Source organism: Trichoplusia ni, chromosome 11 (assembly GCF_003590095.1).
Source record: "Trichoplusia ni isolate ovarian cell line Hi5 chromosome 11, tn1, whole genome shotgun sequence".
Taxonomy (NCBI): Eukaryota; Metazoa; Arthropoda; class Insecta; order Lepidoptera; family Noctuidae; genus Trichoplusia; species Trichoplusia ni.
In genome coordinates, this window is record NC_039488.1 from 9,247,725 (window position 1) to 9,271,543 (window position 23,819).

The 23,819-nt window shown below is 36.8% G+C and overlaps 2 protein-coding genes across 4 annotated transcripts in view; one reads left to right on the forward strand and one right to left on the reverse strand.

Annotated features, from left to right (window-relative positions):
- Positions 1–17,954, forward strand: part of LOC113498567 (dual oxidase maturation factor 1) — a 51,567-nt gene extending 33,613 nt beyond the window's left edge. For 2 of the 3 annotated variants that reach the window (XM_026878619.1, XM_026878618.1), the window contains 9 exons: positions 11,923–12,099; positions 12,622–12,679; positions 14,010–14,147; positions 14,390–14,615; positions 14,784–14,995; positions 15,329–15,509; positions 15,727–15,882; positions 16,061–16,174; positions 16,890–17,954. In XM_026878619.1, coding sequence (XP_026734420.1) covers positions 11,935–12,099; positions 12,622–12,679; positions 14,010–14,147; positions 14,390–14,615; positions 14,784–14,995; positions 15,329–15,509; positions 15,727–15,882; positions 16,061–16,174; positions 16,890–16,938 — 1,299 coding nt within the window. In that variant the 5' untranslated portion in view covers positions 11,923–11,934 and the 3' untranslated portion in view covers positions 16,939–17,954. Of the gene's footprint in view, positions 1–11,922; positions 12,100–12,621; positions 12,680–14,009; positions 14,148–14,389; positions 14,616–14,783; positions 14,996–15,328; positions 15,510–15,726; positions 15,883–16,060; positions 16,265–16,889 lie in introns of all 3 variants that reach the window. The other variant, XM_026878620.1, reaches the window with a different exon arrangement.
- An 85-nt stretch (positions 17,955–18,039) lies between these two features.
- Positions 18,040–23,702, reverse strand: LOC113498565 (EF-hand domain-containing family member C2-like). Its single transcript, XM_026878617.1, has 16 exons — positions 23,500–23,702; positions 23,143–23,298; positions 22,718–22,868; positions 22,406–22,518; positions 22,035–22,124; positions 21,867–21,943; positions 21,615–21,780; positions 21,236–21,398; positions 20,972–21,155; positions 20,736–20,886; positions 20,309–20,497; positions 20,065–20,210; positions 19,876–19,992; positions 19,517–19,696; positions 19,059–19,200; positions 18,040–18,770 (listed from the first exon to the last, which is right to left on the reverse strand). The coding sequence occupies exons 1-16, from the start codon at positions 23,554–23,556 to the stop codon at positions 18,660–18,662; spliced, it is 2,193 nt and encodes a 730-aa protein (XP_026734418.1). The 5' UTR covers positions 23,557–23,702; the 3' UTR covers positions 18,040–18,659.
- Between the last annotated feature and the right edge of the window lie 117 nt (positions 23,703–23,819).

Consider the following 23,819-nt stretch of genomic DNA (forward strand, 5'->3'; position numbering starts at 1 on the left):
GTTGTAAAACAAAAGTGTATAATTCCTACATTAAATGAAATAACAAAGGCATTAGTCATTTGCTCACATTGTTCCCCAGTTTGATTGGACATGGCTGTTCAAGATAGACGGATGAGATAAATACATATTTCCCACGTATATTGAGTGCAGCCGCAGCCCTCCCGCGCCGTCACCGCGTCGCGGCGCCACAGCCTCCGCGCCGGTGTGTCGCAACCACTTCATTGTTACCAACTAACAACACCTGGCTAACTTATCCGAATCATATCAGCCTCGATATATTCAATAAAATTAATACCAGCTTAATAATTAGTAATTTATAGCGATGCCATCATTTAGATATCACAAACAAAAAGGTTAATTAAACATTAATGCATAATGTTGCAATTAAAACAAAGAGAAGAGGTAGATTAATGTATACGCTCATAGACATGTAATAATAAAACGCTGATATTAATCCCGTCATTAGGCTGTGGCCTTTACCATTCATTATATTGAACAACTGCAACGGCTCTGCAGTACAATGCTAGATTCTCGCGGCGTGCGCTTACGCATCTCTGCTGCGTGTACGGCTACAGCGTACCGCAGTGCTAATTATACCCTCCTTACCTGCATCTGGGTGGGACGGAGCTTGGACGGAATTGTCTTAATTCTCTTAACACAGCTATCTACTAACATATCTCATTACAGGACCTTGGCTCGAATACCAACTGTCCGTTGTTTTTATACGGCGCTGTCATTTGAGAAGGTTGTACCCGAACAACACTCAATGCAAACATGTTGCCGGTGTTTTTCGATTCACTCCACTAATGTCCGCACCCGTCACTTGAAACACGATCAATGCTCAACATAATATATCGATGAACAATGTTACACTATGTAGGACATGCATCTAAAAGTATTATGAACAATTACTCACTCACCAAATTATGGTTAATTAATCATCAAGGCTTGCCTTGAACTTATTTACCATTACACTTAAAATTATTTGATAATTTATAAACGTTGCTTATTCCTATGATCTACATTCAAGTAGCATTCATCGGCAAGTGAAATAAATTATTCTTTAATTCGCTTTGAAGTATGAGCGAAATATGTCGAGAGTTAGATGTGTATGGAGGCCACCAGACATTGCAAATATCAACGTCACGCTGACTTTGTGTGGTGAATAACAAAAAAAACTGCATAACAGGTGAGTAAAGTTAAGTATGCACTTTTACATACAGATCCCTCCTACGTTGTTCTACTTCAAGTGTAGACAAGTGGCAAATTAATACTACTAGCAAAACAAATAACATGGTCAAGGTGGGCAAACACCGCATCATGAACTAATTTGTTAGACAAACATCTTCTCCAATCATACGTATGATTTGACTTCGTTTCTACATCTTGGATATAACTCAATTAGTCTCAGTCTTGAATTATTATATTCAAACCCAGTAGCGTTTATTTATCATGCTGACCTTGCAATGTCTCGAAATTTTAATATGTTGTCGACATTTTTGAGTATGTTTGTGAACCAATTGTCTATAGCGTTTGAGTGGCAAGAGCAGTATTAAAATATTACATTTTTTGTTGTTTAGCATGTCTATTGAGTGTTGATATTGGCACTAAATTCGAGTAACGAGTAGCAAGGTCAAGTTCCGAGCAGGCTGGCGCTCCAGTGGCCACGGCACACGTCACGTTATGTAACACAGACCGCCACACTCACGTACAACAACCGTTGATTGATCCACTTTAAACTGACAATGAACACAAAAAGTGTTGTGATTCATTTTAACTGTTAACTCACAACAATAACACTTTTCGATCACAAGGCCCGCATTATTGTATTATTATCGATGTTACGTCGGTAATCGACATTGTTACTTTATTTAGTTGATTTTGAGTAAATTAAGGCTTTAGCCACGCTGTTGGATATTAAAGAGAATTACGCTTGTATTTTGGATATTCGTAATTTAAATTTGTTCTTTTTTAATTATAATAGCTTTGTTTCAGCCAGGATATCGTCCCTGGTCGCTATACTTAGTTTTACATGTAAATAAATATAAGTAAGGAGGTCTTCAATTAAGGTCTCATTAAACTACAATTAATATGCATAAATAATTGCTCAACTAGAGGCAGTTTGCATAAAAATAGTTTTCAGGGCCTTTGACCATTTTTTGAAACTAAGAGAATTTACTAAAGTGCAGAGGCAACATGTGTGTCCTATTAGATTCCGATCACCGCAGGCCTCTCTATTCTTATAACCTCTCATCTATCACCTGTAGCTTTACAAAATGTTCCGTGACTAATTTACAATTCTAGTAATATTTCTTTAGATAACAACATTATGAAATGTGACTTAGGTAATACTGAGGGCATCACCGGCCACCCACAGCCATAGCCACTGTAATCTACTCATTATTTGTAAGAAACAAATGATAGGTGATAAGATCGACAACTGTTTTTTTATTAAATGTACTTACAAATATAAGTAGTGTCGCTTTACGTGCCGCGAACCATGTGAGTTCATACAAACTGATGCAATGCAGTAGTAAGTGAGTAAGACCGGCTCCAAGTTTAGAAGTAGGTATGTACTGTATGTAGTATGACACAGCATGGGTTCATATCTATTACGAAACGAGTGAGGATGTACTGTCACACGATCAAAGGGTCGTGCGCCGATCCTCCGAGCGTGCCAAAAGTCACGCATGCGTGCTAGCCTGCAGTCACGTAGACTCGCACACTCAAACACGCTAATAGTTTTACCCTGAAGGGTTATGCGTAACCTGTATGCTATCGTCGACGTTAATTTATATGAATCTTTGTTTGAATAGACGAGGGTTGACCCTGGGACCTTTAGTAAGCAGATTTTGCAGGTGTGTTAGTAAAAGTTGTGGAAGCAACTTTGAGATTGTGATGCAGGCCGAGTTGAAAGACCGTCAGGATTAGTGCTGTTTTAAAATTATCTTTTGTTTCTAGTCTCAAAGGCGAACTATTAGCTATATCTTACTATACAATTATAGTGTAATAAATATCTATTAAATAATAAACAAGGATTCAAAGCAACGGATCTTCTAACGGATGTTAAGAAAATCCGCTTCGAAATCCGTAATCCGCAATCAACTGGAAATCTATTAACAAAGACATAGTCTGTCATTGTATGTTATAATTCAAGTTTATTGCGTCAATTAAATATAACAATGTTATAAAACGCTTAAGCCTTCAACGAAGGTTCAAAGGTGAGCTACAATAAAATTACTCTGTGCTGTGCGGTTTGGTCTGAGTTTGTGACGCTATATTTATATGCAAGGACGACCGGCCGGCATCGCAGTCGAGATGATACTGAGTTTAGACTATCGATAGTGTATAATTATTTCTGCAAGTGCAAATTACCCTCATTATTTACTGCAAGCATTTAGAAGGTGCAGCACACAATGTGAACGCCTTCAAAAGATGGTTAAGCTATAACTGCATAAGTGAGTCGATCACAGGTTAAGCTATACTTGACGCAGTTGGTCCGTAGATGGTTGAGAATCTTTGTCATGAGTTCCTAGTTGTTTCGGAAGGCACGTTAAATTGTGGGTCCCGGCTGTTATTCATACATCTTAGTAGTCAGAAGCTTGAAAGCCTGACAACCAGTCTATGGAGTATCGTGTTGCTCATTTAACTGGAGTGAGGAGGTCAGATAGGTAGTCACTCCTTGTAAAACACGGGTACTTAGCTGAATCCAGTTAAACTGGAAGCTTAGCCCAACATAGTTGGGAAAAGGCAGGCCGATGATTGAAGAAATAACAATTACGCTCCAAGCTTAATAACTCTGATCAAAATGCATTTTTCCATTTTGCTTCCATATTTAGAAAATTAATCTGACTGAATTCCTTAATGCAAATTGTAAAACATTACGAATCAAAGTAAGGTAATAAACAAAACACGTCGGGATTCAATAAAGGTATTTTCGCGCAAAATGTTACATTCTAAGTGGCAATGTATATTCATTAGGCATTCTAAAGTATACATCTTGGTTCCCCTTTAGTGAGACCTGCTTTGCCTAATAGGAAATGTTAACTGGCTCCCGATAGGCATCGCGACCTTTCGATCTTTGAAGAATACAATGCCCATTTAAAAGCAGAAAGGAGATCGCATGCACAGTTAAGCCAAGTTGCGCATTTTCTCACAGTTGTAATCAAGAGACCATGAAAATAAGACATTAAATAGCTGTTTTAAACTTAGATTGTTCACTAAATAGGTGTTTACGTGTTGTAAGTAATTCTAGATAGACTGGGAAAATATCCAAAGATAGAATGTTGCTTGATACAATGTTTGTATCTAATAGCGTAAAAATACATAAAAAGAGCTTTTTTGGAAAGTTTAATGTTACCTATCGGGAGGTGGGTGATGAGTTGATAAAAAGTAATTAGTCATTGTGGAAAAAAACATTTTCTATAGTTTGGGTGAGTAGCCATATGTTATTTTGTTCCCTATGTTTTTACTTGTAGGTAATATTGGTAAAGAACAATAACCTGACAGCAATCATGTTTTCAAGCGTCGTAGCAAGGCAAGCCTTGTAATCAAAATAACATATTGATGTCTTGTCGCTTGAATTGCACTTATACCAAGTATGATGTTAAGAACGTATTAACACGGGCCGTGATTGAGGTACTTCAAAGGTAAAAAAAAAATGAAATCTAAAGACCAACGTCAAGAGTCACCGTAATTACTGAAACTATTCAAAATGACAAACCGCAAATTGTACATCGAATGACTGCTGTATGGCCTACCCTTTTTGTTAGTGTAATTACAACAAAAAAAAACATATTTCTCAAATCTTAGACCGGTTCAACAGAACACATTAACTTGTTTTATGTTCATCACATTAGTTCTCAAACAGTCACCGAGGGTCAACGACAGCCACCACACAATAACCGAAGGCGATGCCCTGAAAATGAATTAAATAAAAAACCGGTCAAGTGCGAGTTAGACTCATGACACAGACGGTTCCGTACAACTTGGCTAAAGAAAAATCAAGTTGCAAGAAAATTATCAACCAAAAATTGTCTTTGAATTCCATTATTTTTCTTTTTTTTTAATAGCTTCATCAAATCTGTACACTATACAACTGTCTAGGTATCACGGTTCATAAGTTACAGTCTTGCAACGGTCGTAATGACAAACGAACAGAGAGCCGGGCCTTGGTAATAGGGTTTCATTTTTACTCATTGCATACCGAACCCTAATGAGTAACACACGTAGTCATATGATAAGACAATACGTGACGCGCATATGTTTTATGATCATAAACATCTAAAGGAGCAAGGCTGAGTCACTTGAGGCAAGGTGCTCCGTCCCCGACTTCGAACGACCGTGACAGGTCCATGACCACACTTGGAACTAATCTGATACGGCCAATGGACCGTTTTCCTGAACACTCGGATCATAAAACTCATTTATTATGCTCATCGTCTCTAACATGAAATATTCTTTGAACAAAATTAATTATGTGCCAAGGAAACGGCGTTTTTATAGCCCCGATTAATTACTTAAGTCTTGTCGCTTTTGTTTGTCAGCATTTACTGATTAAGTACTATTGTTCGATCCTCACAGCTAAGGCAATATAATGAATTGCTAAGTCACCATGTTAATTAAAGATTAAAAATAAATCAATTTGTTACGACTACGCAATCGTGGTTCTTCCAACATTTCTTGATTTACTGCTAACTTATGGTAAACTGCAAATGGTTGTGCATTCTTCATAAACTTTAGGATATGCGATTATAAGTTATTGATGATAACTTATTCGTCATCTCTTGCCTGTGTTGCGCCCTTGCTATCACCGATGTCCGTCAAGGTCAGTGGCAGTGGCCTTGCTTCGAGCACAATGACCCAGGCCTGGCTTCCGGGAGCTACAGGGCAAGGTTTGGTAATAGGAACTCAATAAATCGCTCTGTTTAACGATGCTGTTCATGCGCTGTGCGTGGGCGGACACTAACGCGTACCTGTTTCACCGCGAATGAGCAACACGGTTACACTAAGATAGTATTATTATAACTTACTGTTACAAATGGTACATAAAATACTATTATTAATATTCTTTAAATTATAAAATAATATTGTTTAAAGCACTTAATGGCATTTATACCGCTATTAATATTAGTCTACACACAGCAGTAAAGTATCATTAACGAATAACATTTAAGTTCACTTAACCCTGGAAATCAACTCAACAAAATAAATAACATTATAGAAGTTCTGATATAACTCTAATGTATTAATAATAATCATGTAAGATGTTATCACATTTACGTTAATTTCCATATTTAATAAGCGTCACACTATAGTATAATACAAGACCACACAATTCGAAAACCATGCTTTCCTTAAGCTCCTTAGGTGGTTATACAAAAACTTAATTGAAATAATTATAAACATACTAGCTGGTGCCCGCGACTTCGTCCGCGTGGTTAGAAGAAATTGCGACTATAACTTGAGATTTAAACTATCATATCTCTCAAGTTGGATCGAACTGCACATGGTGTGCGAATTTCATTATAATCGGTTAAGTGGTTTAGGAGTCCATTGAGGACAAACATTGTGACACGAGATTTATATATATTAAGATTACGCATACATAATTACTTAGAAATGCTAACAAATAAGGCAGGGAATTGCTTGATAGCTAACTCATTATTTCTCGAAAGCTTGACAACTTGAATACAAGTACAGTTATAATAAAACGGTATGATACAGCCTGCCCACAGATAAAGGATAAAAAGATACTGCATCATTCGACGGTGCTTTGTCATGACTTTAACAAACAAAGAGAAAGTATGGAAGTTTTTTGAATAATTTATTTATTATATTTGACCAACTTAACAACCCTCTACATCTTTGTAATATGCCAAAGATAATAAGCCATGACAAGTGTTATATCTCAGTGCTATGTCACTTAACATGGGAGAGTAATATTAATGATTTCGTGGTTCTTCTTTGCGTGTATATGAATTTGCAAACCGTTTTAATAAACGATCTAGGTACATCCATTCTTCGCTTCAACAGACACTTGCTTATCTGAAATGAAAAACGTTCCAATTCTGCGGAGATAATTCTTGCTATTTGCCTATAAGCTTTTATTATTTTTACGGTTATTTTCTGATTATATTAACGGAGCTTCCTAATTTAGTAGTGTTTCATTACAAAAAAACATTACCTAGTCGGCCTTATCTTCACAGAATGAAGTAGGAACAGAAATAGCAGCTAAATTACTTAAGTAATATTACGCATATAATCTCAGTACATAATTACTTGTAGCGGCAGTAGCAGCCTTTATGTATTTACATTATTATCGTCTTTATAGGCCAACCAGTTATTATCAAGAATTAAAGGACAATAATTTATATGAATGTGTACAAGCAAACAATACGTGTAATTTAGTGCTCAAGTGTTCACCCTTGACCTTTGTAAACCACTTTGTAATGGCGCTGGCATTCGCACTCGCTGGAACAATAATAAAACATAACATATTGCAGTTTGTACTTGCTGGACTCGGAACTTGGAAAAAATCTCTAGTATTACTAGAGGTAAGTTCAACTTACTCGTTTTTTCTTTGAAGTGGCGTGGAAGCTTGATGGATAACCACTTTCTCGGAGGAAGAAGTTGGCAGTGTAAGCCTCTCAGAGGCTGATAATGAACCGCTTTACAATGTTTCCCGAGTTTGGCGTGTGCGTGGCGAAACATCGTAGTTCATCACGCACTTTTCCTAATATCCACCTATACGAAAATACTAATTCAGATATAGTGGTTCTTTCAGAAATCGTCCTTGTTAAATTATTTACTGTTATAGATAAGGAAATAAAACACCCTGTAAATACGTTATGCTGTATGTTTTTCAATAAATAAGACGTCAAACATCTATTGCTACGCTTCTAAGATACTTGAAATCAACGAGCTGTCAAAGCCTGTTTTCAGTATTATAGCAGTCAATGTTTTCTTTTTTTTGTATCTCACAAAACAAGTATTTGTGTGTGATTGTCAAAATGTTAAAAAAATTGGCGTCTCAGCTGTTCTGGTTGTGCAGAAAGTTTCCTATAATCCATTTTTAATTATTTTTCTTGTTTCCGCGTTACTTAAAAAAGATGTGGTACTAGTAGCTAAAAATAGCTAATATTATTATGGATGTGAAGGTCTTGTTTCAAATTACTTGTTGGAGAATCAAAACAATACAAAATAATTCGTCTTCACGTTGCACGAAGTAAGTAGTATCGTGTTTCGTTTGTTCTTGAAGTACAAAATTTTCCGTCAAATAACATTTAAGTTTAAGTTTTAAGATATGCACTTATATTGACAAATACCAAACTCCACAGGTCCACAGTAAGTTACCATTTCTCGGCAATAATCATAAATTATTTGTCACATACGGCCTCAACGAATAACTTCTTGTTACATATGTAAGCAGGCAAGTTGGCAAATAGGGCCTTAATTGTAACCAGTTCGCCTCGCTGAAGGTTGAATATGTATACATTATAGGGATCAACCTTGGTCGAAAGGTCCGGGAAATTCTTCCGGCCTGCCGCCTACACGACGTACCGTTCATTTGTCGGCTGCAGCTGTCACCGACATACTTCCGATACGCCACGCCACGCCGCGATTTGTGTCAAGATCTATATCTCAACGAAGGTCAACATTTTATTGATCGTCATAATTGATTGTATTAAGTTTATACTATTTTTATCTGATAGCTTGCTATCAAGTTATTTTTATACCCACTTCTCATTTTGGAAAACATTTTAGCATAATTGATTATGCCCGACGGCTTATTTATGTGGATTGATAATTAACACGCTTAAGAGTTATTACAGATACTTAGCGAGATATTAAACCGTTGTAAAGGTTGTCGGACCAGCCGCAGGTTACATTTAACTATTGCAGTCAAGTACGAGATTAGCATGTGCTTAAAGATCATTGTAGATCACTGTCGATAAGAGCACAGGTTCAAGTGGTACTTGTAAGTCATCCGGGTCGTGAGAACTCAAGGAAGGGGGAGCGAATTAGAGAACTTGTGAAGTCAAACACGTTTAATTTACGGATGGGATTTGTAAGCCATTTACCTCAACCGATGAGGTATCTAGAACGTATTGCTTTAATAATTGTACGATCATAGTAACACCTTTATTCACAGAGGAAAATCACTGAATTTTTGATGCAACGTAAAACGAAATGCAAGTACATTGCGACAACACCAATCTGCATACGAATCACACAATCGTAGTCCTTGCAGCTTTTACTAAACGCTATTTGCTCCGTATTTCACACTGTGTGGGTTTGTTGCGCAAACGATACAATCAGTTGAGGATCAGGCAGTTTGTTATTTAATTAGTGGTGAGCAGAGTGCTCCATAAAGTGTTAGCCGCAACTACATCCGTTTCCCGAAGGCGACGCCGACAGTGGCGGGTTTCGCAACTCGCGTGCATTCCGGCCGCGTCACCGCCGCCGCGCGCCGCCCCGTGCCAAGCTCCGTGCCAACTTGCCAAGATACACACTTTGCACCACTTTGCATTGCTATCTGAATAATAAGAAGGCTTTTCGAGACACTTCGGTATTTAAAAATCTTAATTGTTATTTTTATACTTATATCTACTAATTTTATTAAAAAAATGTATAAAAAGAGCGTACAAAGCTTTACGCAGTAATGGGTTTTCTTTCTTGGCCAGAAAGAAAATATGTAAAATTAAATTTGAGTTGCTGAGTGTGTAGAAGGTCGAAAATAGTGTGCTTTTGCAAAAGTATCTCTTTAAAATAGCTGTTAATATTAAAATTATTTTTCGATAATATTAAATACAAAATATACTAATAAAGATAAGTAAATAAATTAACAATACCTCAAATGTTATTGTAGAACTACAAAATACAGCACAACATTCATTCACCGGTTTACGATTTGAAGGGCTAGTCACCATTCGAAACATTCCATCGTTGCTTAACCTGCAACGAAAACGCCAATAAACTTTCCCAGATCTTAAAACTATGTATAAGGATGGCTCGTTTAGCAATGGGCATTAACATTCTGATATGGTAGTCATTAGTAGTTCATTGCTGCGAACTTACAACACAAGACAACATTGCTCCCGCACACTCAAACTGCGGTCCTCTCTAACCATCACTAATTTCATACATAATAGTATAATGATAATTTTCATTGCAAGATCTAAGAAACTTGTTTAAATATAGCATTAAATTTATGCTGGTAAACCCGCAGTCCCACAAATCCGATGCACTCAACATTTGTGTCAACTACGAGCCTTCATTAACATAAAGTTAATAATAGTAATACACTGTGGTACGTATTAATTCAAAACTTACCCTTAAATTATCTACAGTTATTTATTAGAGTATTCATGTGCTAAATTACTATGCTCACATCTTGAATACTAAAATGTAGGATCGTGTTTATTCTGAGTGCCGGTCTAATGGTCCTCGATTAACCGCTTCGTAAGGTTTAATTTTAATTACTTTGCCTGAGAACTATACATATGCTCTAGTGTAACTCGTAAAGTTTATGGGACCTGTAATAACTATATTTTATGCCAGCGTAATAATAATAAGCCTCGAATAGCTATGTACGTGTATATTGAATAGCAGGAAATGTACAATGCACTAAATTTTAAGATTGTTTAGCCTTGGTATATATTGGGAATATAAATATATTAATGTTGTATTTAAAACGTAATAAATATCACAATAAACAAAACTAATTATAAACTTAACTCAAGGAATACTATACTTTAAATTATATTCACTATTACCCACAGTGACGGTAACCTTCGCATTAATTTCGGTAATTTTATATTGAAAAATGCATAAAATTTTAATGGGTAAGTATACATTTATGCGACCCCTGTTTTTTTAATAAAATGTAGTAAAATGACTAAAAATAGGACTTTAAGTTGGATTATTAAATGGAATATTTTTTTATGAATATCTATACATATACACACAAAATATCTATACATATACATATACACAAATTATAAGAGAGATTGTGAGACTCATCACTTGCGGTTTTCATGTATGTAGTATGTGTAATTCACTCGCGCACTAAATTACCCTCAAGCAGATAGTTTTTGTGTTAAGGTCTTGCAGGTTAAATACTCATTAATCCAGGAGATATAATTATTTTACTTCCAAATTGCTTTATTATTAAGAAACTTGCTATAAGTGTTACTGTGAAGTTTCTTGGTAAGGCCCCATCTTCATCACCATTATAAATGTATTTTAAACTTGCAATCATTTGTAATCGATTTTCATACGGTGGGCACTTGTACTCTCTACTTATTATTTGACCTTTTTTCTTTTTAAATGATGCGTGAAACTACAACATATTTTGTGCGGTAATATTTCGACAGCACATCAAATTTCATAGAAAGTTTGTAAATGCCCGGCTGAAACAGTTTCAACAACGTTGACGTAAAAAAATGTAAAACATTATTTCTGTTATGAAGAGGATCATAAATCTGAAACATTATGCATTAACTAAATTTTTAACGTACAGTTGTGAAAGATACCACTTCGGTATTTGGTTTTAATTTTTACATTTGTGGATCACAATACTCTTGCATCTGCAAGTCACCGCCACGCTGCGGTAATTGGTGTCTGACGTTTAACTACCCTCTCGGTTATGCTGACTATAAATTTTCTTCTAATTTAAATAAAAAATAATCTTCTTTCGTATAATTAATGTGTGTATTTAGATAGATATTCATGAAAACTACCGTTTAACTTATACAGCCTATTCGCAAGGTATTTTGCAAGGTAAATGTTGTATTCTTTGGCAAAATTGTATCTTCGCAGATCTGTCTACGAAGATAGTAAAAGAAGACAATTTGGTCGTCTGCTTATGTGCTTTCTTCTTCTTAAATATATTTATGAGATTATTGTTCGTTGTTCCAGGCTGGGTGAGCGATGAAGGGGTGGTTCGACGCGTTCCGGGAGGAAGGCGGCCCGACATTGTACGCGTACCACAACCGCACGGCCGTGGCAGCCGACGTGCCTGCGCTTGCGCTGCTCATTGCCGCGCTCACGCTCTACGTCGCCTTCCTGGCTGTATTCCCCGGCATCAGGAAAGAGGTTGTGGTCTTTTCATAGTTTATATAATGTATTTTAATCGTGCTACGTAAGAGAGTCGTTAAAAATAATATGCTAGCCTTCTAGTGGACAAAGCGTCTACCGTTTCACTTGTTTTATTTTTTTATACTGAAAACAAAAGTTGGTTCAACCAAGCATTTAAAGACGACATTTTATAACGCTCCATCTTGATATTTTCTTCACATTTTTATACATGATTTTTTATGTCTAAACCATTGCGTATATCTGGAATGGAATCCTTATGTTCGCTACGGTACTTTAGCTCAAAATGCATAAAGTACAGAATAATTACCATTCATTTAGTCTTGGCTACGTTCATAAAATAATTACAAACCTTGATACTAAAATACATAGCATTAATGTAAAATATACATAATTCAAATCCAACATAGCATTATCTAAACCTAATTGCACGGCGAGGGTTACGAAATGTAGAGTTATCACTGTAATGACTGGGTATATCTCGTAGCACCTTTATTAAGACCTATCTATTGTTTGTTGCAGAGATTCTCAACGTTCACGATAGTCACTCTCAGTCTTTTCGTCGGCACCGTAATACTAGGTAAGCAATAACTTTCCACTTTCTTTGTTCGTCAGCAATTAGTGAAACGTAATCTTTTTTGCGATTAATCAACGAAGTAAGCAGATACACGCCAGCCATTGCAATCGGTAGCCTTCAGAGCAAATTTAACGACGTTATTAATTACTGTTTTCGCCATGAGAATCCTGGTGGACCTCATTAAAATGCAAATATGTACATAGTATGCAACAGATTATTTATAATAGGTATACTTATTTAAACCTTGTTAAAACAACTAGTTTTCAAAATGGCTATGAAAATGTGATGAAATTTAAATTATAGGTGTTATTGAAAGAGGTGATGTGTAACGAAAATTGTTATTGATGGCTACTTTACTATAATTGACAATCGACAAGATGATTGAGACGCTTATTTGTAAACGACGCAGCCCCTGCGTAACCGCGCAAATCTGACGCATGTATTTCGTAGCGCGATCAATCTTCTTGCGAAGAACAAAATACATATAACACACCTAAAACAACTTATATAAACCCAACCTTGAAGTTCTTCAAACAAAATTATTTGTTTTTTATAATATATAAATTCTATGAGTATTTTGCGAATGGAATGTCCATCAGCTGTCTGTCGATAATGGCGGAAAACCAGCTACATCTATTAAAAATTAAGTTTATTTACTTTGAATTAAACTAATCTTATCTTTATTAAAATTAAACTAGCTGTAAAGATTTTGTAAATTTTTTTCGTAATGGATCCGCCATTGTTTTCGGGTGACCGCTCAAGTGGCGAAATCAACTTGCCTTCTGCCATTGACCGCGATATTTGGTGGCAAACGCAATTCTGGTTGTGCCTCGAGTACGACATCTTCTGTTGTTATTCCATCATACATCTAACATGGTTTTATAGCTTTTGCATAATTCCCGCAACACCGACGCACTAAATCACAAAATTAGGCATGCTAAGAAAGGCAATTCTGAAAGTCATGTTTGTTTATCATTCCTTGAAGCATCGACTATTGTGTGAATACGTGATATGTCTATTTCACTGGTCTAGTTCGTAATATTCATTATAAATTCAATGCAAGTCTGAGATATTCGGGTTGCGATAATATTAATAACGGTAAAAGGTGTTACTTTGTTGGTACATGTTGCTTTGAAAGTTACAAGACAGTGTTGGCAGTATTTAATTATTTCATTTGCTTGAATAAGCTTCAGCACTCTGTCATGGGTATACCCTCCCATTAACTCTCTTAAAGAAGTCACCTATAGCTCAAAGCGGTTTTATTACCGAAGTTATTGGTACATGCCGTCCGTCCCTCTAAGCTATTGCTTGACTCGTTATTCTCGTGTTGCAGTGTGTAAGCACGGGTCGTCGTGGCACGTGGCGGGCGCCCGAGTGGCGCGCGCCGCCTACCGCGCCTTCTCCGCGGAGCGCCTCGACTGCTGGCTGGCCGTGCACGTCGGGCTCGGACACGTCAATGTTACTCTCACCGGTAAGACTTGTCCAATATACGAAGCGGACTTTGATGCAAGCAAATTTCCGAATAATGTTCTAGATTTCTTATACCCCTATCTTAAAACTCCCTCCTCCTTTTTAAAGTTCTTCTGACTTGGAAGCAGCTTCAATAAGTAGTGCAAAAACCTCACCTTACTTTAATGCTTCAACGTGCATTTTTACCCAGACTACACATTTCATAGGAACTATTCAATTGTGTTGGTAATTCATACTTTGCAGCCCTGTCCTGGGGCAACACGAGCATAGGCGACCCCGGAGTAGACTACAACGAGCAGTTCCGCTGGGAGGAGGCCGGTGCGATCCAGGAATGGTACCGGGACGGCCTGACCAGAGGCCTGCCGTTCCCGCTACTGTCCGTCGCCGAACATTTTGCCGTGCAACACGAAGGCTTCGAGTGGGGAGCTAAGTACCGCGCTGCGGGATATACCACATCGACGTTACTATGGTAATTATACAAGGTATACTTGTTACGTTTTGAATAAACATAAGAATTGTACCGACTTTGAACAATTGAGAGCAAAGAACAAAATCGCCTAATAAAAAAACAGACGCCGGGACAGTGCCTTTATATTTCAAAAGAGTCATATTCACCAGCTTTATCAAAATGTTTCAGGACGGCGCTGGGCCTATGGTTACTGATGAACCTTCTCCTGGTGGTGGTACCACGTTATGGCGCGTACGCCATGGCGACGCTCGGCGTGACGCTGTGCGCAGCCGCCGGCGGCTACTGGGCCTCGCTGCCTCATGCCCCGCTGGTCGTGAGGCTGGACGGAGCCATGCTGTTCTTCTCGCTAGGATGGTGCTTCTGGCTGGTGTTGATAGCAGGTACAAATTCATCGATTTAGACTGATTACTAAATTAAATTTGTTTTGTATTTTAATTTATAAGGAATTCTCATCCCAGCGACATGTGAGAGTAAAGGAACGCCAGCATACACGCTACAAATATAAACAATCTTAGCGAGTATAGTGAATACCGATGACGCGTTACGAAAGATTTTAAACAAATTGTCAGGGATTTAAAGAACAACATCATTCCATAATCATTGTTTTCTCATTATGAGAACCAAACTCTCAAGCCATATTACGCCTGGTATGAGATAATTTTAATAATAACGTATTTTTATAATACAAATTTAAGTATTTCAACAAATTCCAGGTTGTATCTGCGTTACGGTTGGTATAATAATCGTGGTGCTGGACCTGATCTGGCCTCACCGCTTCTCCACCGTCCTCGAGGTGGACTATGACACGCCGTACGACAGACATGTGCTCATAGTCGACAGCCGACAGCGGGCGAGGCCACAGACACAAGCCTCGCTACCTACTAGGATACTTAGGTAAGCAGCAATTACAACAACAATGGACTACATAACAAAATCTGTCACGACGTGAAAATGAAATTCTTGAGACAATACCAATTAGTAAAACAAAAAATAAAATTGCAAAAATATTAAAATACCAAGATGACCGCACTCCGCAGGGCTTTTGGGATCTATAAAATTGTATTAAATCTTAGGACAATGTTATTAATTCGGAATAAAATGTTTTTTTTAGAAGACTGTCATCAAAAACCCGGGATACAGGCGGTCAGGTTTCGATGGCAGTTGTAAACGAACACGACAGGGGCCGAGACAACCCCGCGTACCAACACGAACAAAGGAAGCCTAACTCACCGTGGAGATACCCGCTCTTTAGGAGACAGATCGACAGGTAATGTAAATAAATATTTTTGAACAAGTTCCTAGGAAAATAAACATTTTTTAAGTTCCTTTTATTAAATTTATAGCGGTATTATGTACAATAACAAGTTGTCACTAAGCTCATAAAATATGCATACATCTATAGAACTTAGTTCAAAAATAATTTAAACTTTTGTCACGTGTTTCAGAGCGGACTCGGCGTCGAGCCTGGGGTCAAGCATAAACGGTAACAGTTCCGGCATCAAGATGTCGCCACTTGCGACGGGTGCGCCCGCGCAGCTGCCGAGCATTCCTCCGCATAGGTACATTACGAGTACTTCTCAGTCTTGTCGCTATGTTAAATAATAAGCTACTTGCTGCGTATACTATGAACAACATACATTATTACATAAGTGAGTATTATTGAAATTTGTCTCGTTGAGGAAAGTGTAGTATCATCCGTATAAATTCTTTACGATTCATAACAACCTTAGCTTAACTACCATTTTGGATAGTAGATATTCTTCTTGTTTTCGAAGTTGCTCTCTGCACAATCTCCCGCAACGTTGCCCTGTTGGATGGTAGGCTGTACTGACTTTTCAGTATGAATTATATCGTCATAATAATATAAGACCAAGATACTTACGTGCCACTGCAGCAAAAGTCTCTTTCTGTATAGGGAAAGTTTGAGGCTAGATCACCACGCTAACTTTTCGCTTTCGCTAACGGTTTCAGATTTCTATTTGGAATCTATGTGTCCCAACAATATTTTCCGTCATGTTTTTGTCAGTGGTGGCTTAGAATAATTAAGAAAGTACATGTCAATTGGAAAAACGTCTTATTGGAACTTTGTCCGCGTTAGGTTTAACCTTCACGTCTTGCATACTAATCCCAATGCATGGATCTGCAAGGCCACCGCGACATATTTTATTTAACATGATCACTCTTTATTGTATTCTACTTTTGCTTATGCTGAGATACTATTTAGCTTTGTAAGTACAGGCAACAAATACTTGATATTAGTTTTTGTCATTACAGGTACCGTCCACAAATACCGGCGGCGGAGCGGATAAAGGAAATGTGGTGATAAGTGTAATAATAGCATAATTTATCGATATTTACACTGAGATAATACTAGGACCTATTGGCGATACGTCGAATAATTTAGTTAATGATCTCTAAGAACTTTTAATGCATGGTGAACAAATAGACTTAGTTTTATGAAGAAATTTTCACAAATTACTCAAAAAATCCATATGACAAAATTGAAATATTGTATGAAAAAATTAAAATGTTAAGAAAATAATCCTATAGATCAACATGTTCAATATGACCAAAATAAATTAGAAATAAAATTAACCAAACAAGGCATACCTACTCTAATGTGCGGGAATGCCTTTCCTGCTTTTGGTTTCGTTCCAATTTATTTTAGACTATCAAAATACAACAATAGTATAATAATTGAATTTGTAAATATGTAAATTATAGTTAAGTAGGTATCTAAATTATATATTACGAATCCGTCCAGTGTCATAAATTAAACGCCTAGGAATTAATTTTGTATACCTCTCGTTGACTGTTAAGGTATGACTGCATCGACAAAAGTAATGCTTTGTGCCATCTAAAGATACAAGAAGACTTGACTCATGTTGTATGCATGTAAGAAATAAGTAAACGTACTTTTAAAACGTCGATGCTAATTACTTGACATGAAAAAATATACAAAAAAAGCGAACCAATATCCACAAATAATTGAAATAAATGACATCGAATTTGAAATTCTCATTCTACTACTAAAAGAAGTCATTTAGTCGTAGGTATAGTTGTAAGTTATTTATTTCTTTAACTTTTCTGTTCTAGTTGAATGAATGCGTAGTGCGAAGCCATTTGTAATAACAATCACAATGATAACTCTACGTCACTTTAGTCCTAACTACTTACATCACGGAACATTTTCAATGTTGTGAAGATGTGTTTGCAACAGTGAATGTGTATTGTACTCATGTTATATGCCAATTGTACTTATAGTGAGAATCCGACGTGTGAATGTATTAAATCGTATTTATTGTGATCGAAAAAAATAATTATACAAATTCAAAACTGTATTCTTTTTCTTTACCCTAATTACGAGTATGTTTAAGCCAAGTAAAACGGCAAGGATTTTAAGAAATTTACTTTAATCACACAAAACACACGAAATGAAAAGCAACTTCCAAACTACATATAAGTATTATTATATAATATTTACAAAACAATACTATCGAAAATGTGAATTAGATAGTTGGAATATCTAAACGCAATACAAACTCCAATACTAGACAAGCCTTTCAATCATCATCAATAAGGGATGCTTAAAAACCTGTTGCCCTACGATTAACTATGTTTTCCTGTATTTAAAGTCCACGTCTTTGAATTCCCTTGTATTCCAGATCATGGTAATTTTTCAACCTTAGGAGAAATACAACGCATTTTTGCAGGTTTTAGACGCATGTCTCAATATTTAAAATACTCATTTGCAGATCTCCTACTAGGCTTAAAAGACCGGATGAAGAAAATCTTTCGTAATATAGCCCCTAAGATGATAATTTTGCGGGGATATTTTACAGACTATATAGAGCAGCTAAAAGGCTAGGCCAATGATGATATATGTATAGCATGTTCGTTAGCAAGAAGTTTCGTTGCGTTGGAAAATGTATGTAAAATTAAAATAATGAAACATGATCTTAATGCAGACACTCGAAAACCCTATTTGTAACTTTTCTTAATTTAACTGGTCTTGTTAATTCATACCGACTAACTCTATGGGCTCTATGGCGTCTGCTCCTTTACAAGATGTTCCAAGTTCAGTTGACATAAGAACGCACTCCAATTCACAAAGCCGCCTTCAATATCTATATCCATGTCAGCCCATAACTTGCACTAAAAAACAAAATTTGAGATACATTTAGAAAGGATTAGATCCTTTGGTTCACTTTGGTTTTATATTATTTAGCAGATTTAAAATTAATTCCTTTCTTTTTATGAAGCAAAGGGGCTTAGTTTTCTGCCAAACAAGCAACGACTGATGCTTATAATTATAATAAAAAAATGTAGTTGTGTATGGAGTATGGAGCTTTTAATAATTTGCTAACTGAAAAGGTCATAAAACCTAAGAACTACATTTTTTATTTATATAATATTTTTCTATAATTATTGAAGTATACTTACTTCAGTGTCCTTAACAGGAGGCGCATGTCGCACCACCTTCTCGTAATCTGCATCCGTAAGGTTGTACACAGGCCTAGTCTGGAAGTCCAGGAACGTCATCAAGTCATCGTACTGGATGTTACAGTTCTCGTCTCTGACCAACCTAGAGAAATATGAGAGATAGGTGTAAAAAATGAAAGAATCAGGATTCACATACAGTATGTTGAAGTTTCATTAGGGGGTTTTAATGAAAAGTTACCGAATCATTTCACAACTAAACCATAATTCATCGCAGTTTCTGCAGGCAAAACACAGCTTCTCGAGCATAAATTAGTAGTTGTTAAAATGATGCTGACGATGCTGTTAAAAATAAGGAAATTTGATTTCCTTCAAATAGAGGTGCTACATTTAGCCTTTGTTCATATTAAAATTGAAGTCCTTCTGCAGAAAAATAGTCTTGAATATTGTTCAGTACATACACTTGCAACATGCAGTCCAATAGATCGGGATTTATCGGCAGTCTGTTCGCTCGGAGCAACTGTCGCAGGCGCTCCTTGGAGAGCACGCCCGAGCCCGCCTCGTCCGCATGCATTAGACCCTCACGGAGACGCTCACGATCGTCCCACAGCCCGCGAGTGAGCTCCGTGAAAACTAGGGACCTTTGTTAAAAAATATATATTCCATTAAAAATATTTATTAAAAGGATAGCCCAGCCGAATGGTATACGTCATAAACAGATCTCTTTTGTGAGAGACGAACTGCAGTTCTATCCGAAATCATCTTTGTGAACATGATGAAAATGTATTTGAATACGTGTGGAAGTCGTTAACTACGGTACCTGATCATATCTCGTCGGGGGCTCTTTTCCTTGCCCGGATCTCCGCGGAAAAATCTTGTCAAAGTCAGAAACTCGTGCTCCGTCATCTTTTCGCACATTATTTCCTTTAAGGCTTGTCTGTTTTAGAAAACATTATAATTAAATCATAATGAATAATTACAAATATAAAAGTCAGAATGACGGACTTACTTGAAGCATCTAACCGACATAAGTTCTTTTTTCTCCGGGTCCGTGGCTTCCATATATCTTGCTACAAAATTCTTATAACCGTTGTCTTGTGAAGCCAGTGTGCGTCGAATTTTGTCCATGATTAAAGCTATATTCGCCATAGGATACTAAAAACAACAAATTAAATTAGATAGAATTGAATAATATATAATAAATAACCCAATGTAAATATTCTTTTGCCGAACACATTAATAATAAAAGTAACCTGTTCAGCGTTAAGCTCCATATATCTTAGAGCATATTCATCAGCTGCGATGAGTCGGAAGCGGTGTTTGTTGACCACGAGCTCGTTGCCTACCCACATGTCCTGGTCCGTGTATGTCGGCGGCTCTTTAGGTACGAAGAAGTCCACATCAGGCAGATACATTTTGTCTCGACGGAAGAATTTACCGCCCTGCAAAAAAATCATTATTTCTACACTTATAAAAAGTGTCGAAACAGAAATAATAAAAAAAATTATAGCAAAAATCTATCTTAAACTAAATAAGAGTGCCTGCTACCATCTTCTAAAGAAACTAATATGGCAAAGAGATAATAGGAAAAGATACGCCGTGTTATGCCGTATAAGGTGCTTTCACAACTTGAATAACATTATTTTACGTAGCATCAGGCCCTCTGGACTGATTCATTACCTTAAAACCAGAATTCCGTTCACCAAGTTCGAAAACGCCAATGGTGTCATCACATAGAAAGTATTTGATGATAAAATAACGTCGTACATCTATCGGATTGTCTGAAATAAGACGAGCAGCGAATCGCAACACGTGTGAATCAAATCCAATTCTGAAATATTAGGTGACAATGTATTGCTAGGAATATCATTAACGTAAATGTAAGAACGTATCAAGTTCATGTGATCAATATGTACCGGTCCTTATTCAAGAATTTCATAAAATCTCTGTGAATTGCTTTAGGTTCCACTGTTCGGCAATTCTCTGCAGAATCGTCATAGGATCCGTATCCATTCCACGGAGGTAATTCCCTATCGGCCATATTGGCGCTGATGCATTCTTTGCTGGTGTCTTGGGGCATTGATAATGTTGTGAATGTATCTAAAAAAATGCAGAATAAGCATGTATTTTGTTTTCTTTTTTCACCGTTAGCGTTTTTCATTCGTTTACTTAAGTCTTACCAAATCCATAAGTGACACGATAGTACTCCTTGGTGAAGGGATCGCAGTCAGTGAGGACAACTTTTCGTCCGAACACGTTTAGAACAGCTCCAATACTTAAATCTGCAGGACTGTAGGACGGAACGAGAGGTCCACCCGTCATTTCAATGCGGGCTGGTATTTTCTAAGACATTAAAAAATATCAATTAAGACGTAGAATTCCGTAATAGAGTCTTGAAAACGATGCAAGAAATAACGTGTGAGTTGCAGTACACTGCGAAGTTGAACGCCTATGACATAATAAATTATGGACCTTCTACGGCAATATGCATGATATTTCTCGCAAAGTATTATAGCTTTGGAGAATATGGGTAAATCGGTAATTCGTTTCAAAACTCACTCTAGGCAGACGCATCCTCTTTAAGAACATTGGCGCTGCTTCGATGCCAGAATTCGGGGCAATGACTTCTTTAATCTCTATAGTATCATCTGCCAAGAAGTAATGAATCTCCAGGTGGTGCAATGTTCCAAACTCTGAATCACGGTCGTCCCAATAGCCATAAAACCTTAAACAAATTTATCATCGTAGTACCCATGCGTTTATGTTATGGTATCCATTTTGTTAAGGCAATTACAGAAAAAATATTTTTACCTCAAGACTTGTCTATCAAAATCCAAAAATTGTTTGAAAGGTCGGTGCTTTGGCGGCTTCCTAGTGTCGGGCGTTCGCTAAAACATTTTATGTTGTACATAAAAATATTCTTACAGGTTTCTTCTATTCTATTTTATTCTATAGTTAAAGTTAGGCTCAAATCATTACCTCGATTGCATCTGGCCATGGTATGGGGTCGGGTACGTTTATGCCAAGGCGATTAAGGAACACCCTAGTGAAGTTATCACAATTCACAATCTGAAACGGAGTAAAGAGATTGCATAATTGATAGTGGATATCAACAAGTAACTGCTCCTCAACACGCCAAAAGCTTCTTATGGACAAAAAGAAAATTTAGTTCACCCTAACTCATTGCAGATAAGCATTACAATTTTAAGTGATTACTTACCTAATTACCAGACTTCCGGAGTATAATGAAAATCCACAGATATCTTTGAAAATTTTAAGGGTTTCCACCATGAGAAATTTACATACCGCGAACACGACGGCTTAAAATTCATGGGAAATTGGTAGCTTACCTTAAATACTTTTCCAAAGAATGTAACATTTCGTCCAATATTCAGATCAAGAACATCATAGTACAAGTCGTAGCTGAACGGAAGGCGAATTCTTTGGCGACTTATCAAATTTCCTGTAACATTAAGACTTAATAGGTATGTTTTGGAATCTTAAGATTATGGATGTTTTCTTAAGACATCAGCAGCGGAAGCAGAGCAATTTTATGACCATTAGTGATGATACGAAAAATCCTGTTCAGGTAAGTAAATCTACTGGCATTGGCCAGTAGATTTACTTGACGGTAAACGTGACGGTCTAATGAAATGGTCTACCTTGTGTTAATCCACTGTTATCCGTTTTTGGCTCCATCACCTTAATAGTACCATCTTCAAGATAAAATAAGATATCGACTTTTCGCAAAATATGTGTCCCTATATGCATTTCATGCATTGTTTGTTGAAAGTAGCCTTGGAACCGAAGTATCTATAATAATTGAGAAAAAGTGCAAGGATTTAAGTGACGAGTAAATTTTTGAGAACATACCCCATATAAAAGAATTACTATCTACTTTAAATGCAAATATAAATGTGTCCGCCTCCTTTTTGTCTGCTACTTTCTAAAAAGGTTAAGCCGATATTGATAACGCAACAAGTTAGCTGCAACAATCGACATAAAAGTAGACGAGACCAGGCTACAGATGACATGTATCTATGTCCCTAGTATATGCAGTTACAGTTACTTTAATAATATAACTTACATTTTTATCATACATAATCCATGTTGGAAGATCCGGTGCTTGTTTACGACAGTACAAAGATGGGACTCTATTTACGCCTTCTGGTTTGTCGATCAACATGTTTACGTTGTCTATAGTGGTGAATATAGGACGCACACCGAAGCTTTTTCTCCCAATCTATAAAATAATACAAATCATGCTTGCGTTGTTCATCCAGGAGCAAGATGGGTATGATACGGGAAAGGTCGAGTCTATATGAGGGTGGCACAGGACAGTAGAAATTGGCACGAGAAATAGAAGCAGTGGGAGGACAAATGCTGTCGATGATGATGATGATGATGCTTAATAAGAAAAATAATAAATTTGTAAAATACTCGCCATTGGATTAGTCGCGTATCCAGGTAAAAGCGGTAGTCTTGGATTACGGATCGACATTTTTACAATGTATGTATGTATGTGTGTTGTATTTAAAATGAATTAGACTGCTGACAACGAATAGCAATAAATTCAAACCAATTTATAAAAAAAACCTAAGTATATGCACTTCCAAATTGAATTATTTGCCAATAATAAACAAATGATGTTGTCATAGCAACCTAGGAGATTATAAACTTTTTTGTAACTATAGATAGATAGAATACTCTTTATTGTACACCATAAGGGAAACAAATTAGGTCAATACAAACAAATATGATGTG

What these genes read in the sequence shown, in the direction of transcription:
- LOC113498565 (XM_026878617.1), bottom strand. Translation starts at nt 23,556, where the DNA reads ATGTCGATCCGTAATCCAAGACTACCGCTTTTACCTGGATACGCGACT. An exon ending in TTTGATAGACAAGTCTTGAG is followed by an intron (nt 21,781 to 21,866) that starts GTAAAAATATTT and finishes AATTTGTTTAAG; the next exon opens with GTTTTATGGCTATTGGGACG. An exon ending in ATGTCGGTTAGATGCTTCAA is followed by an intron (nt 19,993 to 20,064) that starts GTAAGTCCGTCA and finishes TTTCTAAAACAG; the next exon opens with ACAAGCCTTAAAGGAAATAA.